Raw genomic sequence first — 27,416 nt, forward strand, 5'->3', positions numbered from 1 at the left:
TCATCTGAGACCTTGACAGGACTTAGTGCAAATCCCTAGGGTCCAACTCGAGCAAAGCCCTGTACTAGAGAAAGACGCCGCCCCAGAGAGACTGAGCGTGTGCCATTCATGTACATTGTTTATAAAGTTCGAAATGTAATGCATAGTAGAGTATCTTCATCCGCTTAATTCTGCCCCTAAACCGAGATGAAAACAGAAATGTCTTGGGATTTTACCATTTGGTCTGTACCATAGTAGAATATTAAAGTCAGCATTAGAAAATCTATAAAAGAGTTTTGTCTCCCGACAGCAATTTCCCTAACTCTGCCTTAGTTGCACATCACTGTGTGTAACAGAGGAGATTCATTCCCTTTGACAGGTCCGTACGATGAAATCCAGCAGCAGACGATGTTATGCAAACAAAGAGGTGACTAGAAGGGTTTGCTCTCTTTTTTTGTACATTAACAACCTTAGCGTCTAGTTTAATAAATTACATGGTGGCAAAGAGCATAAAGGATTCAATTAAAAGAAGGTACTATTTTGTACAAACCTTTTAACATAAGACAGATAAAATGACAGTCAAATGAATTAGAACAGCCATATTTCTACTGTTGAAAGTACCAGAATTTAAAAAAATAAAAACAAGTATAAACAAACGGAAGAACATGGCTGAAGAATACATGATGCCGTTTCAGCTGCTAACACAGGAAACTCGAGCTCATAGAGTTACATGGTGTTAATTCAACCGTGCAGGCTAACCTACGGTAAGAAGCCACCCTGCATCTTCTCATTTTAAACTAAAACTAGTTTAATTGTAAAGTTACAAAACAAGGAGTGGATATTGCTCCAGCTTGTATACAATCTCTGGTGCTTGGGCCCTAACACAGCAGCAAAGCCTCGTCGTCACTCGTTTCGTTTTTCATTGTTGCTTCTAAGCAAGTGTCTGGGATCTGGGCGGTGTGCACAATGCCACAGCGCTCACAGGGGCCATCCCGGTTACTTGTTCTGACTCCAGCGTTTGCTGCACTGTATGGCTGTCTAAACCCTTGTACTTGCTCTGAGGCAAGATCGAGAAGAGGTCTGGAGCAGTCACTGGCATCAATGTCTGAAGCCCCGTCCGAAACCGGAATTAGCATTTCCACATCATCATCTTCTTCTCTTCCACTCACCCCGGTATCAAGCTGTCTCAAGGGACTCTGGTTCTGATTTGTGGAACTTGATCGCCCTAATGTAAACCGTACCCAGCGCAGGCCCTGAGTCATCCGACTTAACGCGCTTGAGAGCTGGTGACGTGCTGGGCTCACACTCGGCGCCTCCACACCAGACGCATCCCTTCCATCTGCATGGCTGCCTCGCGAGCTCTGAGCCGAGGAACTGCCGCCTGTTCCCACCGTGGCTTCCACGGCTGTTGCGGGAGGGACTTTCTGGGGCAGAGGCGCCGCAACCGCACCAGACGCTCCTGCCGTGTCCCTTCTCTCATTTTCTGTGTCCGTGTCGTCAGATTCGACGGAAAACAGGCTTCTGTGAGGATGGCTCCTTTCAGCCTCTCTGCTGCTGCTCTGACCTGGGACAACCTCATCTCCATCTGCCGAGACCAAAGCCAATGACCCGGAATGGCGTGATCGTGCAAAATTAAAAATGCGATTCCAAATGTTGCTGGGTCTGCCTGCCATAGGAAGCCTGATGGAAGTGAAGCCCAGCTGGGATCGGACAGCCAGCCTCAGGTTCTCTAAAACTGAAGCCTGTAAAAGGAAGCAAACCAAAGAAGTAAGAAAAGGAGGACTTTACTTAAGTATTACTTAATTACTTAAGAGGTGTGAGGATGAAAAGCATTCTTTGACTCACTGTTACTAGGGACTGGGATGAATTAATTCTCACCTCTACAGCTCCACTGTAGGGAATCTAATCTGTGACTTAACCTTAACTTCACAGTGAGAGTTGTATCAGTTATAAGTTATTTTATCCCAAATCTCAATAATAACCCCATCCTAAAACTGTACCAAGCCTGGAAAAAAATCTATCTATTGGGATCTACTGGGGAGATTGACAAATCTCTACCATACTTCACTAAAGCGACATGGTCTTGTTTACGATTAAGGTCTTTTATCCTCTTAAAAAAATACAGTTCGATTTGATTTACAAGGCTGAACTGTCCTGTCAGTGTGTGAATTGCATTTCCAGAGCAGGTTTTCAAGGACTGAGTGACTGAATACTCAGTTTTATTGTTGCAAATAAAGCGCCAAACACACTTGTGATATGGAATAGAAATCTAAAATATACATCTGGATTCCTTCTCAATTTTTAAGAATTATGTTTTTTTTTCATTTTAGGATTAAATATAAATCATCTTAGTCTTTAAAAACTGATAATTGAAAAAATTTACAGAGGCTGGGCATGGTGGTACATGTCTTTAATCCTAGCACTTGGGAGGCAGAGGCAAGTGGAGCTCTGCCTGGTCTACAAAGCAAGTCCAGGACAGCCAGGGCTACACAGAGAAACCCTGTCTGAAACAATAAAAAGAAAACAAAACAAAACAAAAATAACAAAAGCCAAAAAAATTTACAAAGGAATGCTTCACAAATTAATACGCATATAATGAAAGTGTCTTGCTCAAGTAATAGAAAACCTTGGGGCCTGCGAGAGGGCTCACCAGGTGGGGGCGCTTGCATCCAAGCCTGACCTGAGTTTGGTATCTGGCACCCACAGGGTGAAAGGGAGAACAGATTCATGCATGTTGCCCTCTGAGCGCCAGAGGACGGCACCATAGCACACACCCTCTTCTGAATCAAATAATAAATAAATGTAATTAAAAGATAAATTCTTTTCTAGATGAAAGTGTTCGATTATTATTTTTATTATTGTTATTATTATATATTTTTAACAAATGTGCATCATTTAAACGGCCTTTCAGCTCCACCTAGTGGCTGTAGAGTTGGAGCAAACATAGCCTGAATGAACCTGGCACTGAGCATTTACAACACAGTGTCTCCCTGCCAAAGCCCAGCCTCTCACAGAAACAAAAGGGAAGTGAACTGGGACCAACTCTGGCTTATGCTCCCCACCTGTGTCTCTCATGGCCATATTGTTATGCCTGAATAGTGTGAAAACTGTTCAGGAACGCTAAGAGGTGACAATGCAGGAGCATCTCCTAGCCAGCTGTGGTAAAATCCACACCACCAGGAAGAACTCTGGCTGTCAGCACACATGGACTTTAAGTACAGATTTGTTAAGATTTTTTTTTCACCAATTTGGAAGCATCTAATTACGAAATTAAAAACAAATAGCAGCTCAAGTTTAGAATGGACTTCTCCACAGACCTAGTCCTGAATGCAGTGCTCGAGTCACGGACAGGTGAACACATGGTCCTAACACACAGCAGTGAGAAAAGGCTGTCGGGCCCTCAGCACACTTTATCCCAACTTTATCACTATGGTTTGTCACCATCAGGACGATCTTTAATTAGTTACAAGCCTGTTAATTCAAAGGTTGCTCGTTTAACAGATTCTGTAAGGGGAAGGTAATGGATGTTCGGTGGATAAATGTCTATAGTTTAACTTGTGAAGCAACAAAACTGCCCAGAAACTATTTCTGTTTTATATTTGATGGCAGATTACAAAATTATTTTCCTTTAAAAGCTGTGGAAAGTTGGTAATTCATTACCAGAAATCTCAAACTTAAGAATTTGGTCTCATTAAACAAAGTCTCCTTTAAGAACATTTTATTCAAAATGTTGTTTAAACAGAACTCTCTCCCAAAGGTAATTTATAGCTCTAGAGAACAGAGCAATCTGGAATAAAGAATTCAGTCTTATCTGAAGCCTCAGACCTTGGCTTCTGGGACAGGATCTCTATATACTTGAAGAAAAAGGTGTCTCTGCTTGGAGACTGGCATGCAGCGACAACACTGTGACTTACTTAGGGCTCTGCTGACTCACGGTAAGAGGTGGCAGTTTCGGTAAGGCTACAGGCTTAGATTAGCCATATAAATTAATCAAGACTGTGAGTCTGGACGGGGCCCAGGTGAGTGTCCTTGGTTGGTAACAGCTAGAGAAAATGGTTGCACAGGTGTAAACAGAGCCATGCTCTGCCATCGGGCTGTCTGAACTTGCCCTGTGCATCTCTTCTCGGTGGATTTTAATCTGTATCCTCTCACAGTAACAGCGCTGGGGAAGTGTGCAGGCACCTGGTCCGTGTTCCTACTAGGTCACAGAACACAATGGGGAGGAGGGAGATTGTAGCCAATGGACTAAGTCAACCACGGTCTGTCACCTACCTTCAAAGAAACTGACTGTGGCAGGGCCAACAACATAAAGAAACTATGACCTAGTGTTTTCTATTTTATACCCCCAAATTTGACCAGTATAAATTCTGAATTAGAAATTACATGTGAAAAATGTTTAAAACCTACACATTCTCACCAAGGATTTGCTAAACACTAAAATAAGCTGACACGTGCCAGAAGTGAAATGCTGTTCTATTTTTAAAGACTTAAGTCATTGGAAAAACATTAAATTTTCTTAGTTCTGAGAATCATTTTTATAAATGTGTGTGAATACATTTAAAATTTAAATACATACACATCCTTATGACTTAAATGAACTGTGGTACATTTCTATAGCTTGAACAGTTTTAAAAACCTTCCTGAGAAATTGGAAGGCAGAGCAGCATGAGCTACAGCCCAGAGACCGTGGACCAAATTCACAGACACTGTGAAACCCAGCAGGACGCTCCCTCACTGCGGGGCAGATAGTAACCCCCCCCCTCGGTTACTTCCACAGAGAGCTGGTTAGTCTGTCGTAAGTAACATGTTAGCACACTAACGTTAACATTCGCTCTTAAATCTCTAAGTGTTCATTCAGTTCAATCAAAAAAGTGGCCAAAGTTTTTAAATTTCAGTGCACTCCCTTATTCTAAAAAGTAAAATGTCTAAGAATGACAATCTTATAAATGTAAACAATTAACATTTTATAGATTCTGTTCAAATGCAATAAAATTTGTAAGTTCAATTCTCCATACACTTATCATTTGCTTGATTGAAAATTTCTAAAGTTAAGGAAGGGTCTCTGCTACATATAGACTTTAAAAAGATGATGGGACAGAGATTAGAATTCGCATTATACCTGATTAGGTGAACAGACAGGAAAATCTTCCACTGGTGGGATTAAGCCCTGAGCAATCAACTGCCCGTATGAGGGAGGAGCCTCTCTTCGTAGCAATTCTGCTTCCACTCGTGACAACTGGGTCTCGAACGATCTTAGAGGAAATGGGAAGGAAAGCTCAGCAGAAGACAAGCAGCAGTGCTCCACCATCAGCGTGGAAGACACCTCAATATTTCAACCAGCTAACTCAAACCAACCACGTCCACTCCGGGAACGCAGGGCTGAAGTGAGTCTGTCCTTATGCTAGCAACAGCCTGGATTATTATGCTTTAACAGACTGGAAATCTCCCTGAAAGGAAGTATCTGTACATGATAAAATGATAGGTTTTCCAAGCCCAGGCCCCCAGCCTTTGGGAGCACTCACTGAGAGGTCTCAGAAGACACTTCCTCCATCAAGCTCAATGCAGGTAAGAGCGACATGATGGAACAGGAGACCCGACTCCCCACTGTGCGCTTTTGGTGCAGTATGGTGAAGTTTCCCCACCTTTTATATTTACTCAAAGAAAAGATGCAGCAATGGCTCTTACGGCCCCATGCATCTGTGCACCATATGTAGTCTGGCATGGTCACTGTTAATTGATCATTTGTAGCTGTCAGGATTGAAGGCAGCTGTCCCCACAATAGCCTCTTGGGAGACGCCCCTGCCATTAATGTCTTTCAGTTTCTCTTACACCACACTGGAAGCTGTGCCCCCTGTTGTCTCTTCTCCTGGCTACCTTGTGGCTATTCAGCGGAGAACACAGCTTTCATTGGAGTTGCACCCTGTGTGGGACTAGTCCTCCACGTGTTTCCACGGCTCCAGAGCAAGTGAATTATTACTTATTCTTAGAGTAATGCTGGGCATTCTTCTACATTATTTTCCCAGAGGAAAATTCTCCAGTAACTCTTTACATATCACGCACATGTTTCAAATGGCACCTCTGCAAGGAAAGCCCTCCACGTGCCTCCACCGCAGGGCGCTCATGCCTCTTTATTTTACAGACTATAGATCCTCACCTCACGTACCCAGTCCCACCTCCTTGTGAGCCTGCTTGTCAAAATATGGCTCATTCATTTTCTTCTCACCTGTCAAGTGCTGGAGACACTGGACTCTCACATAGGTAGAATTATTGACTATTTATAAAAACAAGATAAAACTGTAACTGAGAGTAAGAGCTAGCAAAATTCCCCTAAGACAGTAACCTAGAAAATGTAACACTGACTTTTCTCATCTGCATACTAAGGCTAAACAACACTCTGTACTATGCTTGACTATTGGGCTTTTCATCCTAACTTTATGTATTCTAGACATATACATCTATAAGCCACAATAAAAGGACTAATGGCAAACATTTGGGCCACACTTTTTAAATCTTTTCTGGTTTTGTGTGTGCATGTGTGTATCTTCCTGTGTGCACTTGGAAGCCAATCTTCAGTAACCATCCACCTTGCTTACTGAGAGCTGGAGTTTGCCATTGAGGCTGGGTCAGCCGGCCAGGGAATCTCAGGGAATCTGCTAGCACTGGACTACATGTGTGTTCACTATCATGTTTCACTCTGTGCACATGGGCATCACATTCAGCTCCTCATGTCTGTGCGGCAAGCTGCTTACCAACTGAGCCACCCCGACCCTAGCCCTGGGTCCAGGCGTTTACTACAGACGTCATAAACTACGGCTTGCCTTGACACTGACCTCCGTTCAAACATTCTCAGGGAATAGAGCTTGCACGTGCACCCCAGTGCAATGACGAGCAGCAGGCCACAGATGAGGCTCCCTATGACAGCTGCTGTTATGACTCTGGTAGGCACGATAACGGGACAGTTCTCTTCATCACTGCCGTCCCCGCAGTCGTCCTGAGAATCACACACCCAGCTTTCAAACACACAGCGGTTGTTTTTACAGTGAAAATTCCCTGGCTGGCAAAAGAAGCAGTTCTTCTCATCGGAGCCATTTGGGCAGTGGTTTTGGTAGTTGCAGCGGTCAGAACGAGGGTAACAGACACCGTTGCGAGAACATGGAAATTCTTCCTTTTGGCACATGGTACAGTTGATTTCATCCCTCCCGTTCGGGCAGTGCCAATACCCATCACAGCGCTGCTGCTCTGTGTAGCAGCCCCAGTTACCTCCGCAGGGTATTTCCCACGGCAAACAGAAGCCGTCTACTTGGTAAGTAGCATTAAAGCCTCTCGCAGCGTTAACTTTGTCAGCACAAAAATGCACTCTGATCTGTCCAGAGGAAGAGACGACTGTAAGGGGGGCGTGGGAGTCAAAGGCCGTCAACACACGCAAAAGCTTGCGCGGGTTCTCCTCCAGGCCGTCGTATATTTTGACATAATCCCCATAACCAGTGCCATCCAGTTTAAAGTCAGTGAAGCGTAAGATGACTTTCCGATGGTCCCCAGTGTCTATTAGCCAGGTGCAATTACTTCCAGGAGGATAAAAGTCTGGGTAGTTTGGGGAATTGAAAGTACCGTAAAAGTATTTTAGCCACTGCCCACATGTTGGCACGTCGCAGTCTATCTCGTCTCCGAGGTCCAGGCAGTCGATGTTCCCGTCGCACTTTAAGGACTCGGGGAGGCAGGTGTAGACTTTGGTGAAGCGGGACAGACACTGGAACTGGTTATAGGCGCAGGGCTGGAAAGCAGCAGCGGTTGGGGGGTTGGCGTCTTTGGTACAGCCCTCCTCGTCAGAGCTATCTCCGCACTCGTCCATGCTGTTACACTTCCAGGCTTCCGGAATACACTTTCCATTCCCACAACGGAACTGATCACAGGCACAGGTCGGCTCCTCGGATCTCCCTGGGAGGAGGGAGGAGGGAAAGATGGAGAGGAAGGAACCACAGAAATGAAACACAGCCACCACTTCAAAAGACAGGGAGCGCATATTTTTATAATGGTGATGACTGAGCTCAAGTGATAAGACTTTTAACTAGTCTGTAGAATCCCTGTGAGAACCTAGCTCTGGCATGACAGTCAGCAATTCCACTAAGAACCCGCTCCTTTACCGCTAAGCTGCGTGCACTTCTGCCTAAGACAGAAGGGACCAGCTCTGTTTTGTAGAAAGCTACTTCACTGCAGAATATTTAGTGAAATGACTTAAGACACAGGAGCCAAAGGACCACTGCCTAAGAATTTAACACTTTGTACACATGATTAAAACACGAGGTGTGTTTAAAGAAGAAAATCATCCAAGCAAGCACTTTTCACGTATTTCTCACGCTCTCCTCTAGCTGTGTCCACGTGCACAGCAGTAACTTACTGTGTACAGTGTGGTGCGTTTTACAGTGTAGACTGCTTTTGATAGACTGTCACCTTAACTTCAAATTGCTCTGCTAGCCAGGTATGGCGGTGCACTCCTTTAATCCCAGCACTCGGGAGGCAGAGGCAGGCGGATCACTGTGAGTTTGAAGCCAGCCTGGTCTACAAAGTTAGTCCAGGACAGCCAAGGCTACACAGAAACCCTGTCTCAAAAAGACAAAAACCACCCCGCCCCTGAAAAAAAAAAAAAAAAAAAAAAAAAAAAAAAAAAAACTCAAAACCCAAAACAAAACCAAAATTGCCCATACTCCATGTAATCATGATGAAATACTTCCTATTTTACAGTTTTTGCTTTTAATACAACTGCAAATAGTTCACAAAATGACTGAATGATGATCACCAGTATCTATTACCAGGTGCAGGTACTTCTGAAAGTATGGGTAGTTCGAGGAATAGTTCATAAAAGACAGAAAAAAAAAATGCTTAGGGAGTTCTAATTACTTCAGTATACCATGTTAAATATTCAACAAGAGCAAGAAAGAAGAATGAGCCAGAGCCTGGCAGATTCCTACAGCCCCCACACTGGGCGTTGTTTTCTCTCCACTAACAGCTTACTTAGGAGAAGCAGTTGGCACAAACACTTCAAAGCTGAGGGAATGGTACAAAGCTCTGAATTTTCCACATGTGAGTGACTTCGTCATCCTTGGAAATGGTTTGAGAAAAGTTCAGAAGTCTGAGAGTATAACCTGTGCTGGTGGGATAGGGTACAGCCTTTGTCTAAGGGGGTAATGAAAACAATAATTCATACCCAGAAGAGATGTGATACCCTATGAGCATATACAGGGGGAGGAGGTCCCCCTCAGTCACAGACATAGGGGAGGGGAGTAGGGGGAAAGCGGGAGGGAGGGAGGAATGGGAGGATACAAGGGATGGGATAACAACTGAGATGTAAAACGAATGAATTAATAATAATAAAAACAAGAAAACAGTAATTCACACACCAAAAAATATGCTCTGATGAAATGCTTGCGATTTGGGCAAAAGCTTGGAAAAAAAGCCTACTTTCAAGATAAATATATTTAAGATGTTTTTAAAAACAGACCTTAGTTTGTGGAATTAATCATTTTATTATGGTTATATGAAACAATGACCTGGACACTCAAAGTGAAGAAACCTGACTTCGAATCTTCAATCTTAGCTGCCTTGAGGGCGTACTCATGATTAAATGGACACTGTTCAGAGAATTAACTGCAGAGTGATCGAACACTTACTACCACAGAATGTGGTGCAGTGTCTTTCTTTTTAAAGACATACCTGAAAAATATGCCAGTCTGAAGCCTTTCCTGGACACACTGTCATCCGAATGGAACCTGATCCAAACGTGGTCTTGGGAAGAGATATATGGAGGTGGGATTGTGGACCCACACGCTCTGTAACTTTCAATATGCTTGTATGTTTCTATCGTCAACCAGTCCAATGTGCATCTTCTGGACCCCTGGATATCGAAATCCTGAAAACTATAACAAGAGAAAGTTGGGAGAGACTGTAAATATTTTGACAAGAACAGTCATAAAAATGTTATGTAACTGAAGGCAGATGTCCCAGTCCCTGAGGCTCCTGCCCCAGCACACAGCCACGTCATCAGCCATCACCCACCGGCTCCCACATTCCGAGACCATGCTGAGCCCCAGATGACGACAGCACACGTTCTTTTGTTTACACATTTAGGAAAGTCCACTTCCGGTCCAGATCCTCCTACACTTCTTCATGCTTGGGCCGGAAAGCCAAGCAGGGACGAGTGTGCCAGAGAGACCACTGTGCCACCCACTCCCTTAAAGCAACTCCGGCTAGCATTTTCTGGACAGCAGAGATGGGGGGAGGGGAGAGGAAGCACACGAAAGAGTAACATTTGTGTGACAGGTCCCTGAGTTTGAGAACACTCTTTCATATAAGTCGCTTTAGAGCTCAGCATTATCATGCGATCCCTAAAATATGAGGACCAGTAAATGACAAAAAAGTCGCATGGGAACCTGAAAGCAGCCATCGCTTCGCAGAAATGAGAAGTCCAAGTTTGCTTCCAACATATGAACACGGCTCACTAATAAATGAAGATCTGGCTTTATCTCTCTGCCTCTGCTTGAAATCAAGTGATAAGGAAGTGAGCTACAAGGATTATGTCAAGCTATTTTCTCTTTAAATACTCTGCATAGCTCCAGCTCAGGCCAATATTTGTCTCTGGCCTTCCAGTATTAGGCGCAACGTTTTCAGAGACCCCTGCGCACATGCTTCCCCCTCTCTTATACACAAGGAGTCAGATTTTCATATTACATTTAGTTTTCAATAGCCTAAAATGACTATTTACACTGAAAAGTTATTCAAACTGTGATTTGTTTTAGTCAACATGCCAGTAAGCATATGTTACCATATTATAAACATTCAAATATATCTAGTAGATATATTTTAATGCTATTATACTTTGTAAGGCTATTTGTTCCATAAATTAAGAAACATTCTGAGAATTACTTTGTAAGTTTTACCAGACTGCCAAGTGCTGAGAGGGCAAAAAGATTAAGAAAGAAGCCCCTGAATTCATAAATATTACAATGCCTGCACAAACTTGCATTGCAGGTTGGTTTATTGGCTCTATCACAGCGTTTGTTTTCCTGTTGTTTGGAGCCTGGGTTGCAGCCTCACTTTGTGGAAGGCTCTTTGTGTGGACCTCCTTCTCTCCTCTGTATTCCCTATGCAGGTTTTTATTTGTAACTAGTCTTACATGGGGGTTCACACACTGCAAATCCTGCCGTGGAGTCAGCAGGTTGCAAAGTCTTGCTATTTGCTGGGAGGCATTACTAGTCCTTGCCTGTGACTGCATAGTCTATGTGTCCTGGCTGAGGGAGAAGAGGTTTAAGCCTCCAGCTCTGACGTCTATGCAGGCAGCTCTCCCTCATGTACTCCTAGGTCTTCTGCCCCACCTCAGTTCAGACTGCTTCAGAGCTGAGGCAGAAAGATATGAATTCAGGGTCCTTGGCTTCATATTCAGCTCGGGCCCTTAATATAGTAAACAAACAAAACCCAGCACACCTCCATATTCCTGTATATTTCACGTTATTAATAAGAATTTTAATTTTATCTTAAATTTAAAGTTGAATGCTCACTTTATCCTTACTTACATAGTTAGATATTTTAAAACGTCTACCTGGAAGCAGTGTACTTTCATTTTACTTATTAAAAAGTAAATCAATTTAGACTTTGCTATCATGGGTTCATTTGCACATCTGAATGGGTTACATGTGATCATGTCTTTGAATAACAGGGTTGTATTTCAATAGTCTCACGTGAAATGCCTATTCTGGTGTCCACCTGTTATTTGGTCTAAAAAATTAGCTATTATCATAAAAAAAACTTTATTACTAAAGTCACCTTTTATCTGTGAAAATCTAAGTTCATTAACTCTTGCCCAAGTCGGGAACCACCCCTATAGCTATGGCGTTTACTTCCAATTTTGTTCTGCATTTTAACAGCACCCTTTATTTTTAGTGTATTTTGCTTTGTGAAGTCTCCAAGATACAACACACAATGAAATTCTCATGGCTGCATTCCATACCAGTCTGGCTGGCAAGATCTTCAAGTTTTACTTGAGTGGGCTAGTAAGCTACAATTTTTTAAAAAGTTTAAAAAAATATATAATATGTGTGTGTGTGTGTGTGTGTGTGTGTGTGTGTGTGTGTTATTTGAATGTATTTAAGTACACCACGTGTGTGTAATACCCTTGAGGCCAGGAGGTGTCAGAGCCCTTAGACCTGGCCTTACAGACAGCTGTGAGTCTCCACGTCGGTGGGTGCTGTCTTCTGCAAGATCAGCAAGTGCTCTCTTAACCACTGAGCTACAGATTTAACTTTTAGGTTCACAGATACAAATCCCCTTAAATCTAGTAAAAATATTATTTTGTTGGCATATTCATGATTGGTCATATTACAAATTACTGAGACCAGGTAAAACAGGCAGATTCCAGCTCTGGTGGTGTTTCTGCAGACCTCAGCAGGACACACGTAGCCTCACAGGGAGGAGACTAAAGGGAAAAAGTACCTCATGGCTGGTGGTTTATAGCTTCCACAGGAGAGAAATGCACTAAGCATAGACTGAGTTTACATACGTTACTTTAAAATGTAAAGGACAGGACTTGCGCCTCTCACCTAGAGCTTAGATACATTAGTTTGCCCTTTTAGCAAAACTATTTCCCCTAACAATCTTGGCATAATGACTGTAAGAAAATATCAGCAGCTTAGTAAATAAACACGTTCTCATCTTATTCTCACCATTTTTCTCTATGGATAGTTAAGTATTTTAAAAGTTAATCAACCTTTTTACATAATACTTATGTTAGAATCTGAAGCTGGTGGCGATTTTTCATAGAAATGCCAATTTTCATAGGAACTGGGGGCTGTAGAGGTGGCTCAGGAGTTAAGAGCACTTACCGATCCTGTAGAGGACCTGGGTTCAGTTCTTACCACCCACGTGGTACCTCACTAGCATCTGGGACTGCAGTTCCAAAGAATCAGTGACTTTTTCTGACGTCCCAGGGCACCGGGCACACACACGGGACACAGACACAGATGTAGGCAAAACACTCAAACACATAAAAATGTGCCTTTTATACCTGTCTGCTAGGATCACGCCCACAGCCTTAGCTTATGGACCCCTCTCCCTGAACTGCACTGTAGCCCTCACTCTACAGTCTTCTTCATTTTAAATTAGTGTTTACTATACAAGTAATACTTTCCCAATCACTTTCCAGGTGTGTGTGTGTGTGTGTGTGTGTGCGCGCGCGCGCGCGCGCGTGCGTGCGCCGTGCGCGCGTCTGTGTACGCTCATGTTCTTGGGGTGCATGTCCACAACTTCAGCTGCTGTTTGTTCTTCAGACTCCACTCACCATGTTCTCTGAGAGCCCCCTACTGAGCTGGAGTTTGTTAAATGGGCATGTGGCTGTTCAAGCCTTGGTCTTCATGCCTGCGACACACACACTTTTCTGACTGAACAGTCTCTGCAGCCCTCACTTCGTATTCTTAAACAATGTTAACTGCTTCTAAGTTATAAAAAGGAGGCAGAGGAGAAGGCTCGGCGAGCAAAGTGCTTGCTGTACACGCAGGAGGACTTGCGTCTGGATGCCCACGTGGTACACGGCATCACATGTTTGTGCACGCAGGAGGACTTGCGTCTGGATGCCCACGTGGTACACGGCGTCACATGTTTGTACACGCAGGAGGACTTGCGTCTGGATGCCCACGTGGTACACGGCGTCACATGTTTGTGCACGCAGGAGGACTTGCGTCTGGATGCCCACGTGGTACACGGCGTCACATGTTTGTGCACGCAGGAGGACTTGCGTCTGGATGCCACGTGGTACACGGCGTCACATGTTTGTGCACGCAGGAGGACTTGCGTCTGGATGCCCACGTGGTACACGGCGTTACATGTTTGTGCACGCAGGAGGACTTGCGTCTGGATGCCCACGTGGTACACGGTGTCACATGTTTGTACACGCAGGAGGACTTGCGTCTGGATGCCACGTGGTACACGGCGTCACATGTTTGTACATGCAGGAGGACTTGTGTCTGGATGCCACGTGGTACACGGCGTCACATGTTTGTACACGCAGGAGGACTTGCGTCTGGATGCCCACGTGGTACACGGCGTCACATGTTTGTGCACGCAGGAGGACTTGCGTCTGGATGCCCACGTGGTACACGGCGTCACATGTTTGTGCACGCAGGAGGACTTGCGTCTGGATGCCCACGTGGTACACGGCGTCCCATGTTTGTGCACGCAGGAGGACTTGTGTCTGGATGCCCACGTGGTACAAGGCGTCACATGTTTGTGCACGCAGGAGGACTTGAGTCTGGATGCCCACGTGGTACACGGCGTCACATGTTTGTGCACGCAGGAGGACTTGCGTCTGGATGCCCACGTGGTACACGGCGTCACATGTTTGTGCACGCAGGAGGACTTGCGTCTGGATGCCCACGTGGTACACGGCATCACATGTTTGTGCACGCAGGAGGACTTGCGTCTGGATGCCCACGTGGTACACGGCGTCACATGTTTGTGCACGCAGGAGGACTTGCGTCTGGATGCCCACGTGGTACACGGTGTCACATGTTTGTGAGCCTGGGGCTTACAGTGGTCATGGGTACAGACTCATGCCCAAAGCTCGCTGGCCAACAGTCTAGCGAAAAGACAGCTCCAGGTTCAGAGAAGAGACTCTTCTCAAAAGAAAAGGTTCAAAGTAATTGAGGAAGACACACCAACATTAGCCTCTGGCTTCCACATGTGCAAACCTAGGTGAACACCCCTATAGCACATGCAATCACACACCAAAGAAAGACAAGAAATTTCGAGATATGTGTAATAGCATATTTAAATTTTTATGAGCAGACACCTACAGTCATATTTTAACTTCTTTAAAGCAGAGGAGTTAACTAATAAAGCTAAGGTTATGGCATAAATCTTTGAGTGGATTAGTGAGTTTTGTTTGCCTACACACTGCTAAATATTACTGTTGATCCTAATAAGCTAGGTAGTAAATTGCACTTTTGTTAAAAAGCAGCTGCAGCATCTGCGTGTAGTGATGCACTCCTGATGTCCAGCACTCTGGGGGCTGAGGCAAGAGGCCTTGCAGCTCGGTACAATGTTCTATCAGTGAAGAAAGTGCTGCAAACACACAGATTAGGTCATTACTTACTTTTTAGATAACACTGATAGTCAACTTATTTTATGCTCTACAAAATATTTTATATTGTTGTGCCTATAGAAATTACATTTATATTTCTAAAGAAAAGATTAACAGTAGGAAAGGTCTCAGAGTTACCTTATAGTAATGATCTCCCCTGGGCTCGCCCGTATGAGCCAGCTGCAGTTGCTGCGGGCAGGGTAGTCCGAAGGCCAGCCTGGACTTGTGATGATTCCACTCGGTGCTCGGATCTGCTCTGGGGTCTCTCCACAAGCTGGAAGACAGCCACAGCAACCTTAGCTAGTCACTACATCTTAAGTCAAAAACAGCATTTCTTTAAAAACCAAAACACTGCAGACAGGAAATCACAAGCAGTAAGATGTGGCTCAGCGAACTCAGAACGCCTCTCTAGTGCATGTGGCATTTTATTTTCTTCCCTTCTACAAAAAAGAACCGTGTCCTGGCAGGCAAGGGCCTTTTCCTGTTAGGTCGCGCAGGTGCCAGAGCTCTTAGGTTTACGTGTAGAGAGCAGTCAATTGCCCTGTCCATCTTTTCTCAAATTTATCTTAAATTTATATCATTGTGAGCTTCCTAAGTTCAATATTTGTTCAATATTTAAGAAATGCACTTCGATCTTTAGGGTCAGCAAGCTCGTTTCAGTGAGCTTTAAATAACTGTAAGATATGAACTGTGGTTTTTGATACAAAGGAGGTGACGACAGGATAAAGCTGGTAAGACATTAACACGCTCAGAGCTCTCCTGCGTGTACTCCTGTAGTCATCTCTTATAACCCTGGGGCTGAGGGCCGAATGACAGCACGCCATAAGCTCACATGTTGCAATACCTGCTTCCGGGTTTGTGGCATTATCTGGGAAGGTTTAGGGGGCGTGGCCTTGCTGGAAGAAGTCTATCACTGAGACTGGGGCTTCCAGGTTTCAGAAGCCGTGTGACATTCCCAGTCCACTCTTGGCTTCCTGTTTATGGAGAGGTGAGACCGCAGCTCCAGTTTGCTGCCCCAGGCACCACACGCAACTGTTTCCTGGCCATAGAGTCTCATCGTCCTGGAGCCGTAAGCACCCCTCCAGCCTTCTTTCTTCTAAGTGGCCTGGGTCGTGGTGTTTTATCACAACAGAAAAATACCTAAGACAAGGGCCTTGAAAGATTCTTGTAGTATTGATAACTAAACTTCTGAAGCAACACTTAAAATATCACAATGTGATTTAAATAAAAGAAAATATTCATGCTTACATATGCTTTTACGTATCTAGGGTCCTGCTGATAATCTGACAATGTAATCTTCCCCAATAGAGATAAGAATGCTTGGCTAGACAGGAAGGCAAAAGAGAAAGAAAGGAAGCATGCAAGGAAGCAAAGAAAAATGGGAAAAGGAAGAAGAAAGACAGCAAAAGGGTTTAGTAGAACTTGAAAGCTTGTAAGCTATCATTTCACACAATTTTAATGAATTATATTTGACGACTCTTTGAGCAACGTCTGTTCAGAAGAAGCCGCAAACTAGTGGTGGGGAGAATGCCTGCCAAGGATACATAAAGAATTATTAGAAGTCTTGGGACAATTCTCAAAAAATGATAAAAAAATATGCATCAGAGTAAAAAAAAAAAAAACTGATGAGCACAATGCCCCAATTAATTAACTAATTAGTATCTGTACTTACAAGAGCATTGGTAAAGGAGAAAATGAGTCAGTGCAAGCCATGCACTTGGTACCACACATGGCCTGAACTCTGACATAGTTTAAAAAAAAAAAAAAAAAATCAGGCGACCAGACTTGTAGACAGCCAAATTCCCTCACTGCAGTTAGAACGGGAAAAACCCTTCCATTTAAACAGAGGTTGAAGCCACTCAATTTAGGCTAAGGATGGCAGCAAATACCGCACAGGTTAAGAAATGTTACTAATGGTGTTCAAAATAAAGCAAGCCAAATTGCTAACAGTCAGTTCTTGAGTCTACAGAGCAACTCACTGTCTGTAGAAAATGATGTCTTAAAGTACACCCTGCTCAGAGCACAAATTTAAGCGTAAGAGGGAATTAGAACACACAGGCAAAGGGGCCAGATCCAAACCACTGTCCGAAGATGGAGATTCACGGCCCAGCACTCGGGGACACACACACCAAGGGCTCCGCCTCCATCACAGGCAAGGCTGCTGCTAACCATTCACTGATTGATTATTTCTGTATTTCTGTCCTTAAGCTTCAGTCTTGATCTGGCATGGCGGACTACTCCAGTCCCAGCGCTTGGGAGGCAGAGGCAGGGACATCAGAGGTCTGAGGTCATCTCTAACTACACCAAAGAGTAAACCCCTTCCTTTACAAGAAGAAAAAAAGATTGATTTTAATGATGGATGGGTCGGAAAAAAACTCATTTCTCTAAGGGTAATTCCAGTATAAGAAGTTACTGGAAATGCAGCACAGTTTTGCTTCCCCTCGCTGACAGCAGTCTCAGGAGAAGATAGTTGAAAGACCTAGTTCTTTACCACAGCAGCCAGAACTCTGGATGGTGTGGACTGTGACACAGCAGAAAACCTCCAGCTTTTAAACAAACACCAGACCAGGGGAAAACTGGAAAGATATTATTATATTATCAATGTTTTTAAAAAATTAGGTTTTAAGGAAAAAAAATCCAAGTATATGAGAAACCAGTAGGTGGTGCTCACGTACCAAGGAATAAAACTTGTGTGATGCACAGGGCACATGTGAATGCACAGAGACACACATGAGCAAACATGAGTGAGTACACGTGAGCATATACGAACACTTGTGCACAACTGCACAAGGCTGAGACATGCTGCCACATACAGGGTTATTTTAAGACCTACTACATTTATAATCCCATCGTTATTTCCCCTTAGAAAACACAAAAGTAGCCGGGCGATGGTGGCGCACACCTTTAATCCCAGCACTTGGGAGGCAGAGGTGGGTGGATCACTGTGAGTTCGAGGCCAGCCTGGTCTACAAAGTGAGTCCAGCCTAGCCAAGGCTACACAGAGAAACTCTCTCTCGAAAAACAAAAACAAACAAACAAATAAACAAAAAACCAAAAAAAACCAAAAACCAAAACAAACAAACAAAAAAAGAAAACACAAAACTGAACTAGCACCAAAGACTTCCCTGGGTTCACTTAGATAGTCCGACTTTGTTTATAACATGGCAGACGTTGGCATTTTGTTCCAGTGGCTTTAAAAGAATCTTCAACTGATCTATGAACTTGCTAAAACTGTGTGTTAGCATGATTCCACGCGAATACATGTGCCTTGAGTAAACTTTAAATCGGGGATAACAAGCTCCTCAACATTACCATTCCTTATGGTGGACCATGTCTATGGTCAACACACCCAAGTACAATGTACTGGGCTTATAGATAAACTCTACCATGATCTCTACATAATCTCCTAGGCCTAAGAAAGAATTAGCTACATCAGACTATTAAAGCCTTCTTCCTCTGCTTGGGGTAAGGGCTTGCCTGCACTACACTGGAAAACTGGAATGGGGGGTCCAGAGGCTCTCTCTTCCATCTGTCAGGACTGGCTTTACTGCCATGACTGCACTATAAACTGCTTGAACTGACTCGGTTTACATTTCCTCATGTTAAACAAGTAGTGACCATGAGTGCCTCCAACATCCACACCAGCCTTCTTGCCCCTCGCCACTTCCATCTGTGGTGCATTTCCAAAGGCTCACCAGGAGAGCCAAGACATTTGTTCCTTTTCTTGCTTTGCGTTCCTTTGGTCCACTGAAATCAGACTTTCAATTCTAACCTCAGCCACAGAAACTAAACACACACACACACACACACACACACACACACACACACACACACACACACACCGTTCACTGCCAAATCTAGAGGGGCCCCCAGTGTCCAAGAGCCTGGCTTTAGCCCTTGTGCTTCTCGTTAAGGTCTACCACCTTGACTGGGCTGGCAGCACGCCTGGCTCTCCTCCAACTGCCCTGTAGGTGCTCTTGGCTTGGTGCTCCTCCCCGGGCACTGTGATCAAGCAGCATCCATGGTGTGTCCCAGAGCCTCTCTAGGTCACATGCCTTAAACTCTCTAGCCAGGGAGTCCGCATGGTCAAATGCTCGCTGGACACTGCAACTTCAAATTCCATGTGGTCAGACTATATGTTTCCGAAATCTCTCTTCCTATTCCATAGTCTACATCTTCACTGGCGCCAACGTCATTGTCAAGAGAAAAGGCAGGTGAGTAAGAAGGAAATGCATTTCAAGAATACCACAGGTTGCTCAGAAATTCACAAAACAAGATTTAGTAATGAGCAGGACTGGAGGTTCCAGTTGGGAACCAAGTTTGCTTTCACTACCTGCTGTCAAAGTGTGGCTTTTGAACTGGTGTCTTTCGACCTCGGGTCTCGCATTATATTAGTAGCTCTGCATGGTCCCCATCTCGTCCTAACTCTTCAGCTCTGATGCTGGACCTCAGCTGGAATCTGAAGCGGCTTATTCTGCTTAATGCAGTATTTTTTTTTCTTCTTCTAAGTGGGTATTCAAACCACGAGTACTAAGCAAAGGTGCTGAAGGCATAAATACAATTACTTTGATAAAGGGATTACTCGGCTTTGATGACTAGAATATGGTTAATAAATATTATCACGTGTGCCAAATTAGACTAGTGACCAGTACAGACTGGATGGCTTCAGGGAGCGTGGGCTTGGCATGGCAGGAAGGAAGACAGAGGAAAGTTACCATATGATCCAGGAAGAAGAGAAAAGGATGACAGAGAGTCAGGTGCTGGATGAAAGCCCAGGTGAGGATGGGTGAAGACACACACTCACACCTTATGTATTTATACCTTTTAAAAGACATTTTAAAATAAAAATTAAATTAAATAAAATTAAAAAACCATAGTTTTAAAATTTCACGTGCATTGTTGTTTTGCCTTCCTGTATGTCTGTGTGACAGTGTCAAGATCCCCTGGAACTAGAATTACAGGCAGTTGTGAGCTGTCGTGTAGGTGCTGGGAATTGAACCCAGGTCCTCTGGAAGAGCAGTCAATGCTCCTAGCTACTGAGCCATTTTTTTTTCCAGCTCCCAAATTTATAAGTTTTTTTGTCTTAAAACAAAAACTTGTATTTTCAGCCTTTAAATGTCATCTTTCTAGGCTTTGACAGAACTCCTGATTTCAATCTTGACCTTCTTTGACCTACATTCATCCAAGCCATGCCTTGTCTATTGCTTATACATAATTATTTTAGCTATAGTCTAGTTAATTCAACAAAAGTTCATTTATATGTAATTGGCAAAGGGAGGAATTGTGTTAGTATAATGTAAAATTGTATGAAAAAGTTTCCTAGCATGCTAATGATCTGAAGAAGGAGTTTTTAGTTAAGGAAAAAAAAAAAAAAATCCCTCAAAGCATCTTCTCCACTACAAGGAGTGGCCACTTTACAGGCAGGCCTGGAGCGGCTTTCCTCTGGCGGTGAAGTTACCACACAGGTGTGTGCCTTCCCAGAGAAGGACTTGTCTGAATCTTTACTTTGTTGTTGTTTTGATTATATTGGTCTCTGTTTGAAACAAACATCTGGAAGAAACATGCATGAACCCAGAACTATGTGGCTGCACAGCACAAACCAAGTCTAGGCATAAAAGTCCAAGGGTGTCTGACCACATTAGTACTCTGAAAGGCATTTCATTTGTTCTTCCCCCACTTACGAAGATAAGTGGTTGTGAGAGATTAGTACCAGCGCCACTTTCCTCAAAGGCCTTGCTATTTCAGCGTGTGTGTGATTTATAAAGCATGAGGTTTCCAAGCAAACACACATGCATGCACGCACATGGCATAGAAAAGACGGCATATGTAGTCTGTTGTTCATTTTGCTTGATAGATTTTTTTTTTTTTTTTTTGGTTTTTCGAGGCAGGGTTTTCTCTGTATAGCCTTGGCTGTCCTGGACTCATTTTGTAGACCAGGCTGGCCTCGAACTCACAGCGATCTGTCTGCCTATGCCTCTGCCTCCCAAGTGCTGGGATTAAAGGCGTGCGCCACCATGCATGGCCCTAGATCTCTTGACTAGGAACATTAATTGCTTGTTCTTTGAATATAACATCCCTCCCCCTCCAAAAACACACCCTGACCAAATCTACTTAATTGACTCTGGTGGGCACCTCTAGACGTAAACAAGAACGCATGCAGGAATGGTGACACATACCTACAGTGTTTATACATTCTCCAATAACTCTAGGAAAAGAACTGTACCCACATATCAAATAATTGTGATTGTTCATTAAAAGGACAGCAAGTTGCTTGCGTCGGCAGCATCTGCACTTGGGAGATGAAGGCAGAAAGACTGGTCACTGAAGCCTACTAGGGCTACAGAGCAAGACCCAGCTCAGAAAACCAACCCAAACTCAATTTAAAAAAAAAAGAAAAAACAAGAAGAGTAAAATGACAGCTTCCAATGCAGGCAGCAGCGTCTTTGCAGGCACACACAGACTTCAGGCTAAAAGCCCCTCAAAGCCTACTTGTCATTGATAGGGGATCTAAAATACAGGGCGTCGGCAGTGGCTTACAGAAAACAGTGCCTTAGCTACAACCCTGAAGTGGCTACGGTCCAGAGAGGACCTAACTAAATACGGTTTCTATTTAACATGTACCCTGTTTCTCAGGAGAAAATTTTACTGAAGAACAAACAGGTTGAGAGGCTCTTTGATGGATTTCTTAGTAAGCATTTAATTTTAGATTCCTAGCTTAAAATAAAGATATCATTAGTATGCCTTAAAATTAACCAAAACTGATAAAAATACAAGACTTTTAAGTTTCTACTGATATTTCAATAATCTTACAGTAAAGGCACAGAATTGCGGTTATAAAAGTAGATTACCACATCAGGCCTATTTTCTCTACCAGTCACTTTTTACTGCAGTCAGATGACCTCTATTAAGACGGGGACGGGAGAGAGGAGATCATGTCAAAATCATGTCAAATAAATCATTCAAGTTCAGACTTCATGGTTTTTGAAGCTTTGAAAAAGAAGTTAGCAATGAAATTTACGATTCGGCCTAAAGTACTTGTAAAAGAAAGTGTACAATTTCCTGCTTAAAGGATGAAAAAACAGTTTCCTTTTCAGAACTGACAAGGGTTGACATTTCATGGCAACAGGTAGCTGAGATGAAGAGGGCCATGAAATGTCTGCAGTTCTGGGTTTTATAAACCACAAAACTCAATTACAAGTTAGTAAATTATACTCACTGACTACTGAATTTCACATGACAAATATGAAGGGCATGAAGGAAAAAAAAAAAAAAAGAACTGATATTTCCATGGAAATAAGAGCTGTGGAAGCATACACAACTACTAGCAGAATCTAAGAAACACAAGTCACCATAAGACATAAGTAATAAATACAAGAATACATGATGTTACTTACATATTTAAAATAACTTAAAATTTGTTATTCTTAAAGAAAGGTAAATAAGCGTATGGCATACAGCACTTCAAAATAATCATTACAAGGTAATTTGAGCCACACTCCTTCCAACCTGTGACTTTCTTTCTCTTGGCTTCTTCAAGCTAGTTCAGAATGTGCTTTTCTTATACCTATGCCTAGTGCATATTACAGAAAGAACTCTTTTGTTCTTAATCAGCTGTAACCTTCCCGTTTTTATACTTATATAATCCAGGAGGCTTTTGTAAAGTCTTCCCCTGCTCAATAACGCCATGTACTTAACTCCACATGTGGGAAAAAAAACGGCTGAGGCAATGAGATCAGTTAAAAAGAAAACATGTAGGAAAACGCTGTTAAGAAGGGGTTGATTCCAATAAAAGAGATGTTTTGGGGTGGGGGGAAGCCATGACCGGGGAACAGTTCAGTTGTCAAAGTGCTTTTCTTGAGCACAAGAACCAAGCCAATCTGTAGTGGCCATGTGCAAATACCAGGCATGGAGGTGTGCGTACACTGCATCCCATTGCTGTGGAGGCAAAGACACAGGAGCCCCTGGAATTCCCTGTCTGGCCTTTCAGCCAGTCCAGCATCCCTAGGGAGAGGCTCTGAGACCTTACCCCTAACTGCTGATGGCTGCTGGAAGAAGCAGACATCTGTACCTGCCAGCAGGCCACCTAAGCTCCAGCCCATGGACCCATGCCCATGTCATATGGGCTACATTAACTTGACTCCATGGGAAATCAAAAAACAAAACAACAACAACAAAGAGGGCATGAAACTGTGAGGGGAAAGCAGTGGGTTCTGAGGAAAAACGAAGCACACAACAGCGAGTGGATAAGATTAGAATACATTATGTGTGTGCACACACACACTTTTCAAAAAGAGAGCAATATTTAAAAAAAAAAAAAAAAGGTGGGTGACTCCTGAGGATAGCCTACCCAAGGTGACCTCTGCCTTCCAGACAAAGGAGCATACATGTGCAAGTATGTGAATCATTAAGCACATAGGAAAGACTGTAGCAATGCAAGTCAAAGACCCTGAATGTGGAAAAACAGACTATGCTGTTTAATCGGATACCTGCTGACCCACTGCCCATTTAGAACAGTAACAAGGTGAAAACTTAAAACTAAAGACCTTCTGAAAAGCCAGATGGCAACCTATGACTTTCGACACTCCCTAAAACATATACATATATGAACAGAATTTAAATGAAGCCACTGAGAACACAGGGCAAGCGAGCAAATGTGTAAGGAATCTGCATTGCAATGGCCTTCTGTGAGATGTCACGTAAGGATGGATGTCCCTCTGAGGTCAGGAAAGAAAGAAGGGCGGCCTGCACCTGGAACTGGAAGCACACTTTCTGGTTAGCAAAGCATGGGTCTGTGGTGGAGACCATGCAGGAGGAGCTGGCTGCAGTGGGCAGGCAAGCTTCCTGGAGAAGGTCCACCATTTGCAGAGCTGTGATGGATGTACCTTGGAGAGGTGCAGCCTCAGGGGCTTGGTCTCCAGATTACTTCTCACTGCCACTGTGCCTTCTCGTGTCTGTCACTGCTGCCCTCCTCGTACACCCAGCACAGTGTGAGTGCCTACTGACTGGTGTGATGGCTTCTTGGGAGGGAGCTCACTCTGTTGGGTAATTTTCTGCAGATCATTATGAAGATAGATTTCCATATAATGTTGTTTAGATGAATTAATGATTTTACAGAATTCCTGATTTGATTTGAATAGTTTTAGGAACTTAGGGTAGTTGATAGAAAGTTATAATAAAGTTAGAATTAAAAGTAGAATGTGCCCCCGCCCCCTTGTAGAGCAGTGAGGGCTGCACAGGTTAGAAAAGAGGACACTGAGCTTTCCTGCGACACAAGCACATTAGTTGTACTGGGAAGAGAGAAATAGGCTTGGGACAAGTTCTGATCAGAGAAAGCATCCACTCCAGGTTGGGCTGAGTTCTTAGGGATCTTGAGACCTAGGGATGTGGTCACCATAAAGAGGGGGGTTATGAACAAAGAGTAAATTATTCTATTATGAGTGTAAGAATAGATAGTAGACAATTAACCAGTTTAGCTGAACAAGACTCCAAAAATAAGTAAAAAAAAAAAAAGATGATCTGTCTCTTGGTAAATATAAATTGTCATCAGCTAAGCATAGAGGGAAACTTGCTATGATAAATTTAGCTTGCTTAAACTTTGTTAACCAATGACTAAAGAATTATTGTTTGGGGTTACAATGAACTTGCAGAGAGAAAGACAGAAGGGAAATGTTCAGTTAGGTATGAGTCTTAAAAGAAAAATATATTAATAATCCTGTTGTAATTTCCTTTTCTGTAATGATTTTAATGTTTTGAAGCATATGGTTTTGGGGTGATTTTTAAGAGGATATATAACTTGTGGCAATAAGGTAATCTTTTTCTTATATAGAGAATTTTGTCATAGACGGCACTACAAAGGCTAAGGGGAAATATAACCCTGGTTGGAGCTTGTTCATTGGAGTTTGCTCCATCCACCCAACGTGTGTGTGTGTGTGTGTATGCATGCATGCATGTATGTTTATGAATGAAAGCGTTGCAGATTGTCTTGCTTCGTCCATCCAGTGCGTGTGCATGTGTGCGTGTGTGATTCTTTCTCCCCTTTCTTTTTCTATTTCATTGGCTCCAGTAAATTAAAGGAGTAAAGGAATATTAAAGACTAAAAGAACATTCTGCCAGCTACAAGGAAAATGAGCTCCAGTAAATCAAGCTTAATCCCCTCAGAAAGAAGTCTGCTGAGTGAGGAGCACGGACTCTACACCTCACCTCAGTTTACCCCTGGTTGTCAAAGCTGGCCTTCCACAGGTCTCAAGTCCACTTCTTCTACCTCTCCCTTTGCCATACCCAGCTAGTGTCTTCACTTGAACCTCAACTGTCCAGACTCCCAACGTTGAGTTTCTGACCATGTGGCACCTGAGCGGAACTCTTTCCAAGGAGAACCGCCAACGCCGAGGATGGACAGGGTTGGAAGGAAAGAGACTGAGTATGAGCTATACCTAGGAAGTACTCCAAAGTCATTATTTTATTCTTTAATAAGAAGCCAGAGGTCAGCTTGGGCTAGAGAGATGGTCCCACAGTGGAGAGCACTTCCTGTTCTTGTAGAGAACCCAAGTTTGGTTGCCAGCATCTATGCCAGTTGACTTACAGTTGCCTGTAATTCCAGCTCCAAACACCTCTGGCCTCATGGGAACCTGCACTCATGCGCATATAACTCCACACATGTGCACCTAATTTAAAATAAATCCTTTTTTTAAAGTCAGAATCACTGGGGGTATTTCTCAGTGGTAGAGCCACTGCAAAGAGTGCAGGAAGCCCGGGAGTTCAAGGCCCCTCTGTAAAAGTAATTTTATTCTCTAGGCTCAGTTGTTGTCTGGGAGGCTTATTACCTCCTTCTGTTAACCTAGTCCTAGTCCTGAAAGCTACTGGACCCCCATCCAATCTAACCTAGGCCTAGAATGTTCCAGCCTCTGAGACGCATTGCTTAATAAGCCCACCCTTACCTGTTCTTTCCGAGCTCTGGGCCCGGTGGTTCAACTCAGCTGTTCCGGCTTAAACTCTTCTCCCAGCTGATTTGTTTAATCTGGCTGAGAGTCAGCCTGTGAACTCCTCTGCTTGGCCTCAAAACTAACTCAGCAATCTGCTCTACTCTTCTGGCTCCTTCTCATTTTCTGGCTCCTTCTGTCCTCACCTGAGTTCTCTCTCTGCAACCCTCTCTCTATTACCGTCCTGGTAAAACTGCTTCCTCTCTCTGAAAAACTGCCTAAGTGGCTTCCCTTTTCACTAACTTCTCCTCAGAGTTGGGTGTATCTTAGTCTGTCAAATCTTCTCTGATTCGTTACTTTCAAACATGGATGCCTCCTTCTACAAACTAACTACCTTTGTTTGGGATTAAAGGCATGTATCACCATGCCTGGATCTAAGCTTTTCCTTACTTGGAACTTGATCTGTATCCATCTGGCCTTGAACTCAGAGATCTGCATGCTTCTGTCTCTGTGAGTGTTGGGGTTAAAGGCAGATGCATCCCAATGTTGGTGTGGAACCAGCGCCACCCTATCTGTTGTAACTGTAGGATTTAGAAAGGAGCTAATTTATAGGGATCTGACTGTGTTAAAGACATGGGCTACCACTGCCCTGCTTAAATTGTTTATCTTAGCTCCAATTACTCCAAACTCATAGAGATTTAGAAAACAAATCTGAACTGTAACACCCCTCCTTCTCAGAAAACCAAACATTTCCTTCAGTGGAGAAATGATTACTAACATTCTAACGACACTATTTCCTACTAAAATGAAAAAAACCTTATACTGTAATTTTAAAGGCGAGAATGAGTGCAAGTGGGAAAATACAGTAATCTATCACTCTACAAGACTGTCATTCCTAACACCAACCATTAGAAACCCCGCATCTAGCTGTTTATAATTTACATGAATACTCTCCTGCATTAGCACAGATATGTAAGGATGGATATATCAACAAAATTATTCTCATTACTCTGAGAGGCATTCCTTAAGAACCAAATTATTTTGCTTGGACATTAGCTCTATCCACAGCAGGTGATTCCATGGTTTCTTGAGCATCATTAATGTTCATAACAATAATAAGAAAATGTTACATGGTGGTAAAATAAAACACCCAATAAAGTCAGAAGAGGCCCAAAATACTGAAGAGGAACTCTAGAAATGTAGTAAAATATGATATGAGGAAGGCAATGAAGCTGAATAAAATTACACTATAAGAGACTAACCATTTCCTAGGAGGTTTCTGAGTTCTAGGAGTAGTTCCGAAATTGCTGGCAAAGTACAAGATAAGATAAATAGGGAAGAGTCAACCTTTTACACATTTTTTAAAGCCATGAGGGCACTCCCTCTACCCCCACTGTGAG

General features: G+C 43.3%; 1 protein-coding gene across 2 annotated transcripts in view; it reads right to left on the reverse strand.

The window, feature by feature from the left end:
• Positions 1–676: 676 nt before the first annotated feature.
• Lrp12 (LDL receptor related protein 12) overlaps positions 677–27,416 on the reverse strand; it is a 78,250-nt gene continuing 51,510 nt past the window's right edge. For both annotated transcript variants that reach the window (XM_051159521.1, XM_051159522.1), the window contains 5 exons: positions 15,239–15,374; positions 9,688–9,890; positions 6,810–7,914; positions 5,099–5,231; positions 677–1,721 (listed from right to left, as the gene is read on the reverse strand). In XM_051159521.1, coding sequence (XP_051015478.1) covers positions 858–1,721; positions 5,099–5,231; positions 6,810–7,914; positions 9,688–9,890; positions 15,239–15,374 — 2,441 coding nt within the window. In that variant the 3' untranslated portion in view covers positions 677–857. The remainder of the gene's footprint in view (positions 1,722–5,098; positions 5,232–6,809; positions 7,915–9,687; positions 9,891–15,238; positions 15,375–27,416) is intronic.

Source organism: Acomys russatus, chromosome 17 (genome assembly GCF_903995435.1).
Source record: "Acomys russatus chromosome 17, mAcoRus1.1, whole genome shotgun sequence".
Taxonomy (NCBI): Eukaryota; Metazoa; Chordata; class Mammalia; order Rodentia; family Muridae; genus Acomys; species Acomys russatus.